Source organism: Panthera onca, chromosome B2 (genome assembly GCF_046562875.1).
Source record: "Panthera onca isolate mPanOnc1 chromosome B2, mPanOnc1 haplotype 2, whole genome shotgun sequence".
NCBI lineage: Eukaryota > Metazoa > Chordata > Mammalia > Carnivora > Felidae > Panthera > Panthera onca.
The window spans coordinates 86,121,165-86,136,099 of record NC_138343.1 but is presented as its reverse complement, the minus strand read 5'-3'; the positions used below and the strand labels follow the sequence as shown (position 1 = coordinate 86,136,099).

At 35.0% G+C, this 14,935-nt stretch overlaps 1 protein-coding gene and 1 pseudogene across 3 annotated transcripts in view; one reads left to right on the top strand and one right to left on the bottom strand.

Moving 5' to 3' along the window:
* Window positions 1–780: 780 nt before the first annotated feature.
* The window catches only part of FUT9 (fucosyltransferase 9), a 200,849-nt gene continuing 186,694 nt past the window's right edge, over window positions 781–14,935 (bottom strand). For 2 of the 3 annotated variants that reach the window (XM_060616212.3, XM_060616213.3), the window contains one exon: window positions 781–7,462. In XM_060616212.3, the coding sequence (XP_060472195.1) occupies window positions 6,375–7,454 (1,080 nt within the window). In that variant the 5' untranslated portion in view covers window positions 7,455–7,462 and the 3' untranslated portion in view covers window positions 781–6,374. The remainder of the gene's footprint in view (window positions 7,463–14,935) is intronic. The other variant, XM_060616211.3, reaches the window with a different exon arrangement.
* On the top strand, window positions 8,894–9,647 carry LOC132667397 (receptor-binding cancer antigen expressed on SiSo cells pseudogene; annotated as a pseudogene).

The window sequence follows — 14,935 nt, the reverse complement described above, 5'->3', positions numbered from 1 at the left end:
AGAGATATGCTCTCCAGGTACATATACTTTGCTTTTCCTAATAATTTCTCCAGGACAAGAATTGAGCAGGTCTTTTGTGCAGACTGATGGTTTCCAGAGATGGCCCCACATGAGTATCATCTACGGAGCATTTACAATTGTTTGTTTCTGGGTCCCATTTCCAACCGATCAGATCAGATCTCTGGAGATCTGGCATCCACAATTTTAAATCCTCTCCAGGTGATCCACATGTCCATCTAGGCTTGAGAAATACTGCTATGAATGAACCACTCACAACTTAGAAGAAGATTTGGAGACTGTAGATAACCTGTCCCAAGTCAAGGGATTAGTCAATACCATGCTCATGTATGAAATGATTAGGCATATAGAATGTCTTGGCTCTTGAAGTTGAGAAAACACTTCACTGACATACTCGGGAAAATTCTAGGTGAATTTAAAAAGGACGCTAACATTCCAGGTGAATTTTAAAAAGACATTAGCTTGTATCGGTTAAGCAAAAGAATACATTCCGTTTTACAGGTGGCTAACACACAGGCCTCAAACCTGACAGCAGCATATCAGAACTATCTGGGGATATTTTTTTTTTTAATTTTTTTTTAACGTTTATTTATTTTTGAGACAGAGAGAGACAGAGCATGAACAGGGGATGGTCAGAGAGAGAGGGAGACACAGAATCTGAAACAGGCTCCAGGCTCTGAGCGGTCAGCACAGAGACTGATGCGGGGCTCGAACTCACGGACTGTGAGATTGTGACCTGAGCCGAAGTCGGCCGCTTAACTGACTGAGCCACCCAGGCGCCCCTCTGGGGATATTTTGAAAATACAGATTCCAGCTCCCATCTCAGACCAGATAATCAGAAACTGTATATTATTTATACTTTTCAAAATGATTCTTAAGCAACTGATCCAAGAAGTTCCAGTGACATAGGTGTGTTGAGAAATGCTGACAGCTGACTGGCTTAGGATGGCTTATAAACTATAGCACGGAGCAGAATAACTTAGGAAAAGGATCAAAAGCATGCTATTTTTTTTAACTTATTTAAAGAGATTCCAATTACATGAGCAAGATCAAGGAATCAGTATTGTTCATAAATAACCTCTGGTGATTCCAAGTCTGTTGACCCAGGAACCAGACTTTTCAGTAACACTGAAAAGGCAGCTGGCATTGGAGAGGTTCTTTTTAAATTATTTTTTTACAATATTTTCAAAGTAGATCAAATGGAAAATATATAGTAACTATGAGTTAAGAGTAACTAAATTGTTTAGATATAGTCAATCTGGCTTCCTCAAATATCCGCTCCCTGTTTTATTGTCATCTGGGGATTTGCAATGTGCCTTCCTCTGCCTCCCTGAAATTTTTGCATTGATAAAAAGTTTTAGATTATTGTAATAAGAATGTGGGTGATATAGAAAAATCTATAATATTTTAAAATAATGCTCGTTAAATGGTTGCTTTTCTATGGGCAGTTAAGGTCTTAGTGGGTAGTGAGTACATGAATTGCAAAAGATGAGGTAGAGAATGAAGGGGAAGTTAGTTAAAGGAAGAAGTTTAGTTAATTGAGCACTTTCTGTATTCCAAGCATTGGATTAAGTTTTTCCATATATTAGTTTAGATAATCAATTTTATACTTTAAATGCCTATTTAGAGAAATAAGAGGGAAATCCGTTTGAAACATTTACTTCCAAAAAATTATATGGTCATTGGAATTTCATTTGCAAACATATGCATATATCAGTTTAGATCTTAGATGAGAGAATAACTGTGCCAGAAGGAACTTGGCAAACAACAAGGTCCAGAAAAGTTAGGTGGCTTTCTCAGAACTATAGTTTGTTGAACCTATAACCCAGTGTAGCATTGTTCATATTTCTGGTTTAGTAGGCTGTCTCTCATTTTTGTTCTGTTACCTGCTGTGTATAATGTTTATGAATATGGATGCATTCAACATGAATTACTCAGAGGGAGACCACTTTGGATAGTAGTTGAGCTTGCCCATTTGCAAAATGCTACAAAATCTTTAGATGAGAGACAACCTGAAAAGAATATCATCTGAATTGACTGATGTTTGCAATACAAATGAGTGCAGTTAGGGAGGAAGGAAACCGGATTTCTCTCCGTGCATAGTTTGGTAATAAATACATGCCCTTCACAGTGCTTGCATTTACATTCTCCTCAAATACCAGTTGTCTTTCCTATTAGAAACAGTTGGCATTAACATTTGAATATAATGTTAACATGTTTCCAATCCTTTTAAATCTTTCTTGAGATGTTACTTCTTTTGGGGTGCCAGAATGCAATAAGATTGGAAGAACATAAAGCCTTCCTTTGCATCCAAGCAGTAAACTGAACAATGAAATAAATATCATATACAACCTCTAACTGATGTCAATAAGCTGGAACAGTTATCACACATAAAAAAATTCTGCATGATCCCCAAAACAATTTCCTTATTCATTGAACAAATATTTGCCTCCTTTGTTTTAGGCACTGTGCTTATCTTTTAGATCCTGAAGTTTGCATATCTAACAGTTTGGTTGGAATTAATTCATTAAGAAGTTCCTCTAAATGAGGTCAGAGTTCAAGGGAATTCAAAGATATGGTTAAGCACAAAGTCATAATGAAAGGACCCAAATCTTGTTTTGGTAATATTACTTCATGCAAAGACATTTTCTAGGTGATTACCTTAAGACTCATGGAATCTAGTTTGAAAATAGGCATGCAAAAATATATTAATAGTATAGTTTCCTATTCTTTCCATATTTAACCTCCAATTGGAGGCAAGAATGTAAAGCCGCAGCAAATAATTCTTAAATATTCTGTCACTTCACACCTCAAGTGTTCTAAGCTTTCTAAGGCCTCACAACAGAAAACATTTCTGCACATTCTAGGATTATCAGGACTTATGTAGTACATGCACAAATTTTAGCTGATATTGGTTTCCCACTAGGATAACTTTTTTTTTCCTGTTGCTGTTTCATATTGTAAAATTTATGGCTGTCATAGAATATGACTGTCATGTCTTTTTTCAGAGTATAATACTGCTGGGTATGAAGAATTCATTATACATTCTTACTGCAAATACCTATAATGATTACTATTTATATACTCTTACCAGTAAGTCTTACAATAATTAACATTTAAATATTCAGACCATTGAAAGTAACAGATTTTTGATATTTTGGAATAAAACTTTTTAAATGGTTTATTCTCTTTTTATATCCACAGTTTATCCTCTGGCATAATTATTTGTTTCTATAACCAATGGCAAGTTAATTTTGTTGAATCAATATCTTTCACCATGAGATATCCTTTAAAAGAGTTACAATCCACAGGATTTATTTAAAAAGTGTCTGAGAACCATATACCATCGTGAGGGTTGCATTTCACTTAACATGTGGTGAAAGCCCATTTCCTTCTGTCCAAGCACAACTCCTAAAATATTTAAGACAGAAAGAATGTTAACAAGTTTGATATCTTATTTACTGTGTACTTTTTCAAAAGTCAAAGTGCTTCCACATAGAGTGTACCATTCCACAGGCCCTAATTATACCAATAAGGCATTCACATTTTTAGGAGTTGCAACATACTTCTTTTGTTAGGTGAGAATTCGAAGAAAAGAATATAGAATTAAAAGATACAGCACCTTTGCATTCCAATCTTGGCCATGGCAGTAGCTGCGTGTGTGTGTGTGTGTGTGTGTGTGTGTGTGTGTGTGTGATATGTGTGTGTGAACATGTTTCTTTCATAAATATTATCTCTGGATCTGATTTACTCATAAGTAGAATAAAGGAATTGGTGTGTAAACATTGCTACAATGCCATCTAGCCCTAAAACCTATGGATAAATGGGCCCATAACGGATGGGGTAAGCTGACTCGTTCATTTTGGCACTTCAAATTCAGAAAAGTTAAACTTCTGGGAGTCGGTAACAGGTTTTCAATAGACAGATGTGCCAGTTAGTCACTTGGTGTTATTACCTTGGCTTGGGTCACATTATCAACAGGTGATCATAGACAGTCTACAAAAGAGACCAAATTCATAGTTGACAAGAGAGGCGATGCGTTCAGGTTTATCAGTTCTTTGAAATCATGAGCACCCACCATAACAAAGATGGGTTGTCATGACGATGAATGCATTTCTGCTTTTGAAGAAGCAGATGCTTGCTAAACTTGTTAGCCAGGCATCCTGTTTTGATCCCTATGCTTTTTACAGGCCCAAAAGATGACCAAGTAAGTGTAAATATATGAATTAGACTGTTTTAACATGATGAAATAAATATGGGTGGAGATCTGTTCTTATGTAAGAGGGCATCCACACAAACATACTATTTCTTGATGCAGTGTGGTTAGAAGAGATAATATGGAGGGAAGCAAAACTGGATCAAATGAGTAAACAAAGTTTGAGGCTCAGAAATACGTCAAATCCCTAAGCAACTGGGGAAATTTGCTACCTCATTTTCATTAAATCAGCAGTGACTCAAATCAACTCCATTGAGAGTAGTATGTGCATAAACATAGGCTCAAAGAAAGCTTCTGTGTATCCCTCCACTGAATTGTAAGCTCCTATAGGGCATCCTATTGCTCATCTTTATCTCTGGTTAGGGTGTTACCTGACACAAAAGACCTGTTCAACATGGGTAAGAAATGAACTTGAGGATCAAACATTTCTCCATCTAATGCAGGAATCTTCCTCTGTTCCAATCCTTCTAGTGTTCCAGAGAGCCCATTCCTACACAAGGGAGTCTGGAGTACTTACTGAACTGAAGTTTGCCTCTATCTGACTTTCATTTGATGTAGAAGATTGTGGATTTGTGTTCAACTGCTAATGTTGACATGTAGCAGGACAATTAGAATTAGATCCAAATGGATGTCATCAGAACATCCCAATACTTTTGTTGGGTTTTTGGCTTGAATGGAATAGAGTCATTAAAGAGTCTTTTGGGAAATGCTTTCCTTAACATCCCATCTTTTCTCACCTACTAATAATTTCTGCTTATATCCAGTCCTTAACCTTACAGAGGAAAAATGCTGTATAGCAACTGGAGGTTCAGGGATGAATTTTTCCAAAAACTTAGAGTAATGACAAATTTATTTTTGTTCTGTAAAGCCCTCATAGCCATGGTCATGTATGCTGTATACGAATAATTACTAAAATGAAATATAAAACATCATCTCCAGTTAATATTTCTAGGCTAGGACTGTTACTCCATGGAAACAAACAAAAATTTCCCATGATTTTCAATGACATTCATTGATTCATTCAATAAATATGCATTGAGATCTTACTCCGTGTTAGCATTGTGTTTTCTATAGATCCCCCCTTTTATTATGTTTAACATCTTACATTTACAACTTAATGATAATTTTACTTAAGTTATTTTAAATGATATTTTAAAAGATATTTTAAGTGTTTTGTCTATGTGACTGTCTGTATGGCAAATAGAAACTTTTAAATATTGGGGCTAGGGAAGAAATATGGTAAATTGATATGTTATCAAAATTGTACATAAATGTACCATGTAAATATGATTTTTATCTATACACATCCTTTTCCTTTGTTATTTGGGGAAATTGTTTGCTTTATTATAATAATGAGTGTTAGGACTGGGAAGAGAACTGTCTTAGATATTCTTAAGTGTTGTCAGGATTATTTCCCAGGTTCTAAAATTCCCCCCAAATTGGATATGTAAAAATACCTGAATAATTTAACTTAAGATCATGAGAACAGGTAGCTGCATTTGCAAGGCAGCTTAATGAAAATAAATGAGAAGTCTACTAGTTTTCTGAATAAAACAGTTCTGCTTCACTCTCTTTCTTATTCATTATATGAATAATTTTTCCTTCACAAAAAATGTGGTAAACAGGTAAAAAATAGATCAAATAGAGGCAGTTATACACTTTGTTCACTTCAAAGTCAAAGAGGTTAGATCTCCATTACCAATGCTTTTCCTTTGTTACATTATGCAAAGTTGGAACTAGAAATTATGATATTTAGTGAAAATATTTCATATTTTAAGTGTGCATCTTCATTTCCCAAAAAGATTAAACAGCTGACCAATGTAGAAACAACAATCATATCACAAACTTACATTACAAACAACTACCAAAATGTGGAAAACAATGTTTACAAATGGTAGCAAAGAATAAATTAACTTTCAGTGCACATAATTAGGTATATACAGGATAATTTAAAACCAAAGGGAGTGATTGCTAATGCTGAGCTCTCAAAAATCTCCATCAAAATATACATGTTACCCAAGAGAGAGTGATAAAAATAAATTGTGACACAAAAGCAGAATGTTGTCTCTCTTCTTATCCTCAAAACTTGGATGATAGCTCATCAAAATAATTTCTCCAAGTGTGCAAATGATGGAAAACTTTAATTCCAAAACCATTTCTCTAAATTACCCACAGATTTATATTCTTGATGCCTTTTCACATGATCACAAGCCAAGCATGCATGTGATTCCCAAAATCGTGGAAGGTTTACTGTGAAATCCTTCCTCCAGTTAAAGTAACTAAGGTATAACTTATTGTTTTTGTCAACTTCTTTCAGATATTTTGCGAGCTCACTGGGAGAGTTATAATCTTCCACATGAATGAATGAATCTGCTGGAATATAATTCTCATAATTTTCCCTAGACGGCCCCAGAACAACAGGGACAGAGCCGGCTAGAAAAGCATTGTAGAGCTTTTCTGTGATGTAATCTTTGTGGATTGAGTTTTCAAAAGACAGATAAAATTTGCAAGTAGATATGGTAGGAATCAAATTTTTATCATTCACATACTCTCCAAATGCTTGCCCGTATGTATGGATTTCAATGCTTTTGCTCAGCTCATTGTAATACTTGACCCTCGCATGCTCAGGATTCCAGTTACTTACAACCCAGCACACTAACTTCTCTTTGCTTGGCACTTCAAACACGAAAGGGTTTGTGCTCACCGTCAAGAAGCCATAAGGCACTTGGATATCTGAGTCACGGCGGTAAGTCAGAGTCAAGTTGAACAGGTGCTCAATGCCACTCTTCTGGGGCGTGTGGGTTGGTGATTCCAAATTCATCCAAATCCATTTCTGGAAGGGTGGCCTAGCCTGCTGAGGCAAGTTAGTCAGATCCCAACTGATGTCTCGGTGATGGATCAGAACCGCATGAGATTTGTTGTATAGGGAACGGTCTGTGGTAAGATGGCATCCTTGGATGTTGAACATTGTTTGGCAAGATGTAAGGTCAAAGGTCTGCCCAAATGGCCACACCCAAATCAGGATAGTAGTTTCATTAAAATAATCAGTTTTGGTGGAGAAGAAGTTTTTCATTTTCAGCACTGAGCTGGCTGACTCCATTGGACTGAAGATCCAGCTGTTGGTGGGCTTGATGTAGATGAGCAGACATGCCATGAAACAACCCAGGATAATGCAGACAATTAAAAATGGACGGAGAATTCCTTTGGATGCTGATGTCATAATTTTTTCTGTGAAACAGAAGAGAAAGATAGGGAGGGGTAGTGACAAAATGTTAACCATAATTGGAGATCAACAAGTGGTACATCTCAGAATACACTTAATCGCAAAATCCATTGCCTTTTCCTTTTTCAGTGTTATTAAACCACTGAGAGAATTAGAGCTTTTGTTAAGCCAAGAAACTGCTTTTAAAAGGAAGTTTCCCCTGAACTCTAAAAATAATAAATCAGAATTTGTTATAAAAGTACCAGCATGGGGCGCCTGGGTGGCTTAGTCGGTTGAGCGTCCGACTTCGGCTCAGGTCGCGATCTCACGGTTAGTGAGTTGGAGCCCCGCGTCGGGCTCTGGGCTGACGGCTCAGAGTCTGGAGCCTGCTTCCGATTCTGTGTCTCCCTCCCTCTCTGCCCCTCCCTCATTCATGCTCTGTCTCTCTCTGTCTCAAAAATAAATAAACGTTAAAAAAATAAAATAAAATAAAAGTACCAGCATATCTTCAAGCTGAGTTACATCTTTCTCAATGCCATCCTTCCCTGTTATATTTTTATTTGCGTCTACACAAATGACATAACAAAGACTGTCATCACTGAAGGTATGACTAAAATCTTTAGTACTTTGACACCACATCAGATTTGTGAACATTCCCTAGTTAATATAATCACTTATTCACTAGTGTGCTTTTAGAGATTGTGATACAACTTTGTAGTTCAGATGGAATTCTTGGCATGTTATCTTCACCGTCCGAAGTGAGTCACAAGTCATCCTGTAAAAAATAGCAACTTTTGGTTTGATATCCGCTTTTTTACTTTGTTTCATTTTGTCTTTTATTTAAGTACACTGACAACAAAAATTTGATAAATTAAAACTATTTGTTTAACTTTAAACATTTACTTTTTCTTACCATTTTTCCTGTTTACTTTTAGTAATCTGTTAGTACACCCAGGATCTAGTAGGCATTCTCACTTACATGGTATTGGGTCATTAAAACAAGCTTTTTTTTTTTTTTTTTTTTTTAGCATTAAAATGTCATTAGTTAATAAAGATAAATGGATTCTCAAAATATATTCCACGGAGAACAGCATTGATCTTGTGAATCATAGTAGATTGAAACTAAAAAGATGAATCAAAGCTTTTTAAAAACTTTTTTAAATACAAGAATCTTCAAGGTGTTTCCTCTTTGACATTCACGTCTTATGAATATGAACACAAAGATAAGATATGTAATATGTTTACAAAACTGTCTTTTGATCAAATTCTTACTGATCCTCGGAAGCTCATTATTCTTCTCACCAAAATAATGTGGCCTAACGATTTCAGATTCACTAAAATATTTTGAAATCTTGATCAAAACTAGTGTAGAGACATTAGATGTGGCCTTGTGTGCATGCCTGGCACCAGGGCAGCTGGGAGCCTCTCCTGGGGAGGGGAAGGGGGAGGGACAGGTTTTGATTCCCACCATGGCTATCACACAGTTTCAGTTATTTAAAGTTTGCACTTGCCCGACAACACTATTTTCATTCCTAAAGAGATTAATATGTGGATCTGGCAGTGGACGGAAGTTAAGTGGAGACCAAATAACTTTGCCAACTGCAGTTGACTATTCGTCGGTTCCTAAACAGACAGACGTTGAGGAGTGGACGTCCTGGGATGAAGATACACCCACAAGTGTAGATTGAAGGAGGGAATGGGGATGTGATGACACAACAAAATACTGTGGAACAACTGGAACCTGACTATTTTCAAGACATGACACCAACTATAAGGAAAACGCAGAATCATTATTAAGAAGAGAGAACCATTACATTTTGGCCTCCCAGATGGTAGCACAGGTTTCTCTAGTAGATTAACAGCTACACAATATGTGCCTTTTATTCGTCAGTCTCCTGAATTAGGCAACTTGGATACCTGGCAGGAAAATACCAACGCATGGGAAGGAGAAGAAGATGCAGCCTGGCAAGCGGAAGAAGTTCTGAGGCAGCACAAGATGGCAGACAGAGAAAATAAAGGAAGAAAATGGAAAAGGAGGCACAGTGGCTGATGAAGAAGGAACAACACAAAATTGGTGCGAAGCTTTCATAACAAGTGCTCTTCACATGTCATAGTGCCAGGAGGAGAAATATGAGCTCCCCAACTCAAGCAACATTTCGAGGGATTTAAGAGTATTTTCAAGAGTACAAAAACACAGTGTTTGATTTTAATGCATTCATCAGACCATCTAGGACACTAGGATTCTCTCAGAGTACCTCGAGATCTCAGTGATTGAGACTCAAAGGAAAGAAAAAGACCCCTTTCTTCAACATGCTCCAAGTGTAAGGCAATTGTTTGCTGTAGAGAAAATATTACAAATGGAATACACCAGTATCTCTTCTAGCTAGTGTTTCTAACTAAATAAATGGGTGTAGGGGTGCCTGGATGGCTCAGTGGGTTAAGCGGCCGACTTCGGCTCAGGTCATGATCTCGCATTTCATGAATTTGAGCCCCATATTGGGCTCCATGCTGACAGCTCAGAGCCTGGAGCCTGCTTCAGATTCTGTGTCTATCGCTCTCTCCCCCTTCCCCACTCGCATTCTGTCTGTCTGTCTCTCTCTCTCTCCAAAATAAATAAACATTAAAAAATTTTAAATAAATGGGTGTAAATAGTTTTATGGTAGGAAAGAAGTCTGTGATGCTTTCCTTTGCTATGCATAATGATAAAATAAATAATTTTAAATATTCTTTTGTTTCCATGATTATCTGACTTAAATCAGACAAACTGGAGGGCTTTCTTTATTTTTGTTGGCAGAAGCTGGTATTGGTATACATTTCCTCTAATTTGAACTGGAATTGTTTATGTTTAATATGACATTAATGGATTTGATGACTTTGGTTTTTAAGAAAATGACACTAAATGCAATAATTCTATTTATCATGTTTTATACATCACTGTTTTCCTTTAGGTGGTATTGTAATGCTGTACATAGTTGTAATTTATATTGTAGGTATAAATTAAAAATCAGAAAAGTGACACATTTGATTTGTATTATTAGAACTTGTGAGGTTTTTAAAAAAAAATTTTTAATGTTTATTTATTTTCAAGAGAGAGACAGAGTGAAAGCAGGGTAGGGGCAGAGAGACAGGGAGACACAGAATCTGCAGCAGGCTCCAGGCTCTGAGCTGTCAGCACAGAGCCCTACACTGGGCTCAAACTCACAGAGCCCTACACTGGGCTCAAACTCACGGACGGTGACATCATGAGCTGAGATGAAGTCGGATGCTTAATCAATGAGCTACCCAGGTGCCCCTAACTTGTGAGTTTTAAAAACTAGTATTGGGTGATGGGCATTGAGAAGAGCACTTGTTGGGATGAGCACTGAATGTTGTATGTAAGCCAATTTGACGATAAATTATATTAAAAAAATAAAAAAAATAAAAACTAGTATTAGTAGTTTTTCCCTTTTGTCATAGATTTTAAGATGTTACAGTGTTTTAAATAGCTTAGTCCCTCCCACACAAAACTCATTGATTTACAAATGCAGAAAGCCTTCCGTTCCAATATTTCAAAGCTTTTAGATGATTTCTGTATCAATTTTATATATCTGTCATAATGCAGTTTACCATGTTGTTGGCTAAGATAATATTATTGATTCATTAAATTTTCAACTGAGATAGGAATAATATTTTTATTTTTGGGTGTTGACTGGCTTCAAAATTGTTTCAAGGAAAAAGATATATACTGTGTTCACAGGAAAGAAATAGATTTGATAGTTTAAAATCCTATTATTTTTTCTCCACAATTAAAATACATCCAGACTGATTTTCTATGGCTTTAGAATTTGTTAAGGAGTTTTACTTTCATAAAAGTTGTCCAAAATTAACATTCTGTGGGTTTTTTTAAATGTTACAGGTACTCTAAACTATAGCTCAAATGTTTGAATTAAAATATTTCATAAAATCACAGACTATACAGTGAGATCACCCTAAGTCCTTATCCTAAACTCCCAGACTAAATGTGATTGAAAAACCAGTTGAAATTTAACTTTGGTAAAAAGCTGCTTTTTGCAGTCCGAAGCCACACTGTCAGTCATCATGTTTATTAGAGTTTCTGCCAAAATACTCCCAATTAAATAGAATAGACTTGAATTTTTAGTAATAAATGTGTCTCTTCCCTTATTTATATTTATTTATTTTTAGTCATGGGAATGCTACATGATTTCTCTAAATTTGGGGTTCATTAAAGGGTAACCTCTCCTTTAGTACAATAAATTTTACTGCTTTTCCCAAATAGTTGACAAGTATTGAAGTCTGCTTTGGTTATGCCTTTCATGGGTGTGGGATTTTACTTTTTTGTTTGTTCTTGATTTTTGTTTAATTAGAAGTAAAAATTGGTTAGGAATTATAGTTTGTTTGATTAATTAGAGGCTTTTCTTATGGAAAGAATAAGTAACAATACTGGGGGAAAAAAAGAAACACTAGATGTTTCCTTCCAGAAAAAAAGGGAGAAATTGTTCTTTATTTAATTACCTAAATTTATGTGAACATTTAAAAAAATCACATTTTTTTATACAGCTTTTTTTGAAAGCATATGACATTTGATATGTAGTAAAGCTTGATTTTGTTCATCCAAAGATTCTGGATATTATACTTTGGAGCACTCCTAGGACAAATTTTGGAATCAAAGACTGAGACTTACCTCAAAGTTAGCTATCCAGTCAATAACAAAAGGAAAATAAGTGTCTACCAACTATGTCCAGAAACTATTTTTAAATGTTTATTTTTATGTATTATTTTTGTCATTTAAAAATTTGTTGCTTTAGGTATATTTCTTACAAATAGCATATACTTGGATTTGTTTTTTGTTTGGTTTCATTTTTGAGGTATAATTAACATATAATATTATATTAATTCCAGGTGTACAACATAATAATATACAGTTGACCCTTAAATCACACAGGTTTGAATTGCACAAGTTCACTTCTATGCAGATTTTTTTATAGTACTGTAAGTGCATTTTTCTCTTCCTTGTGATTTTCTTAATAATATATTTTTCCCTCTAACTTACTTTATTGTAAAAATACAGTATATAATACATATAACATACAAAATATGTGTTAGTCAACTATGTTATCAATAAGGCTTATAGTCAACTGCAGGCTATTAATAGTTAAGCTTTTGGGGAGTCAAAAATTATATGTGGATTTTCAACACCCGTAACTCCTGCATTGTTCAAGGTCAACTGTACAATGAAATGAGCACCACATATATCCCACATATATATACCTTTTTTTTTTGTGTTGAGAACTTTTAAGATCTACTCTTTTAGCAACTTTCAAATATATGATACAGTATTATTTACTATAGTCACCATGATATACCTTGCATCCCCAGGAAATCTGTACCTTTTTTTAAAAATTTAAATTCAAGTTACAGTGTTGTCATGGCTTCAGGAATAGAACCCAGTAATTCATCTCTTACATGTGACACCCAGTGCTCATCCCAACAAGTTCCCTCCACAATGCCTGTCACCACCCATTTAACCCATTCCCCCACCAACTTACCCTCCAGCAACCCTCAGTTTGTCCTCTGTATTTAAAAGTCTCCTATGGTTTGCCTCCCTCTGTATTATCTTATTTTTCCTTCCCTTGTGTTTCTCAAATTCCACATGAGTGAAAACATATGATATCTGTCTTTTCTCTGACTTATAAATGTTTTATTTATTTGGTGAGAAAGAGCATGAGTGGGGGAAGGGCAGAGAGAGGGAAAGAGAGAGAATCCCAAGCAGGCTCCAAGCTCAACATGGAGCCCAATGCAGGGCTCAGTTTCAGGACTGAGAACATGACTTGAGCCAAAATCAAGAGTTGGATGCTCAATGGACTGAACTACCCAGGTGCCCCCAGAAACTATTAATTAACTCCTGAGTTAAAGAGATAACCAGAAAGGAATATGAATGAAATCTCAACTCTTTATAACTAAATGACATGGTACTACATGTCAAATTTTGTGGAATGTACTTAAAATACTACTTTAAAGGAAATTACCAGGTTTGCACAGTTTTGGGGAAATTAATAAATTGGTCAACTGAATAAAGTGGACAAAGAAAAATGATCCAAAGCTAAATAAATAAGAAGTAAAAAATTAAGATAGGGATTGAAATTAAAATCGAGAGCAGAAATTTGAGGTGATTACTAACATCACATTAACTATGTGAAGTGATGAATGTTAAGTAAACTTATTGTAGTAATAGTTTTGCAATATCTACATATATCAAATTATTATGTTGTATACCTTAAACTCATAAAGCGTTGTATGTCAATTATAACTCAATAAAACTGGAAAAAAATACTAAGATGAACCCCAGGCAAGAATAATTAAGAAAAAAGAAATTCAATTTATTTTATATTTTTTAAGAAGTTCATTTTAAATATCAAAAAGACTAAATGATTCTTGATGTAACATAAAAAAATAAGAAATGACTATATTGAGTAATTGTACATTCATGAATTTGAAAAACTGATGAAATGAATGGTTATATATCTACACAAATAGAAAAATGAGAAAAATGTCAATTTTAATAAGAAATTCTTATTAAACAAATAGCAGTTAGAAAAGTGGAATTGTTTAAGTGGTAACTGAAAACAAACAGCAGACCTAGATGATGTGTAGGAGTGATATCAACATTTCAATGACTAGAGAATACTACTGTCATTTATTAAAAAAAAATCTAATAAACAGAAAAATAAGCAAAGAAGCTTAACTCATTATATGAAGACAATTATTACCCTATTACCAAAAGAAAATATAAAAAGTTAAAAAAAGTATTTCATTTATGAACACAGATGTAAAAATACAAACATTTTGCAATAAAGATTATTAAAAATATGACACAATTCAAGAATAGGTTTTTGTAGGTTCATGCACATTTGATCCCACTTAATAAATTTAAATATTTGGACAATCTTTGGTTTTTTTCTAGATCTTGGGATCTACAGACTGAGAAAATTTACTGGAAGAAGGATCTCCTCTTTAATGGAGTAATACTAACCTTTAATATCCATGATTGGACTCAGCAATTAGGTTTTTTTCCTCCTATGGCACCAATATTTAATGGTGTTTAGAAATGTTCTCATTGAAAGTTTCCTTAAATGCTTTCTGAATCAAAATGCATTGGCAAAAACTGCATAAGTGATATCAATTCATTATGATCAGGTTACAACTTTAATAGTCTCCATTTAATAAATGCTCACTCTCAGTTAGGCCTTGTGCCAAGCACTTTGCACACAACATTTCCTTTAATCTTCATAGAATCTCTAGCAAGAAGGTCTTTTATCACTTCTTCACAGATGAGAAAACTGAGGGCCAGAGATATGACTAACTAGCTTACCCATTGCGTTCTGCTCTTTCTTGCCTTCCACAATCTTCTTTGAATAATACAAACATCAGTAGTCTGTTGAGATGCACTTAGCACCTCAAGTTTCATTGTCTTGATTTCTCTGGCCTCTATCTTTTACTCC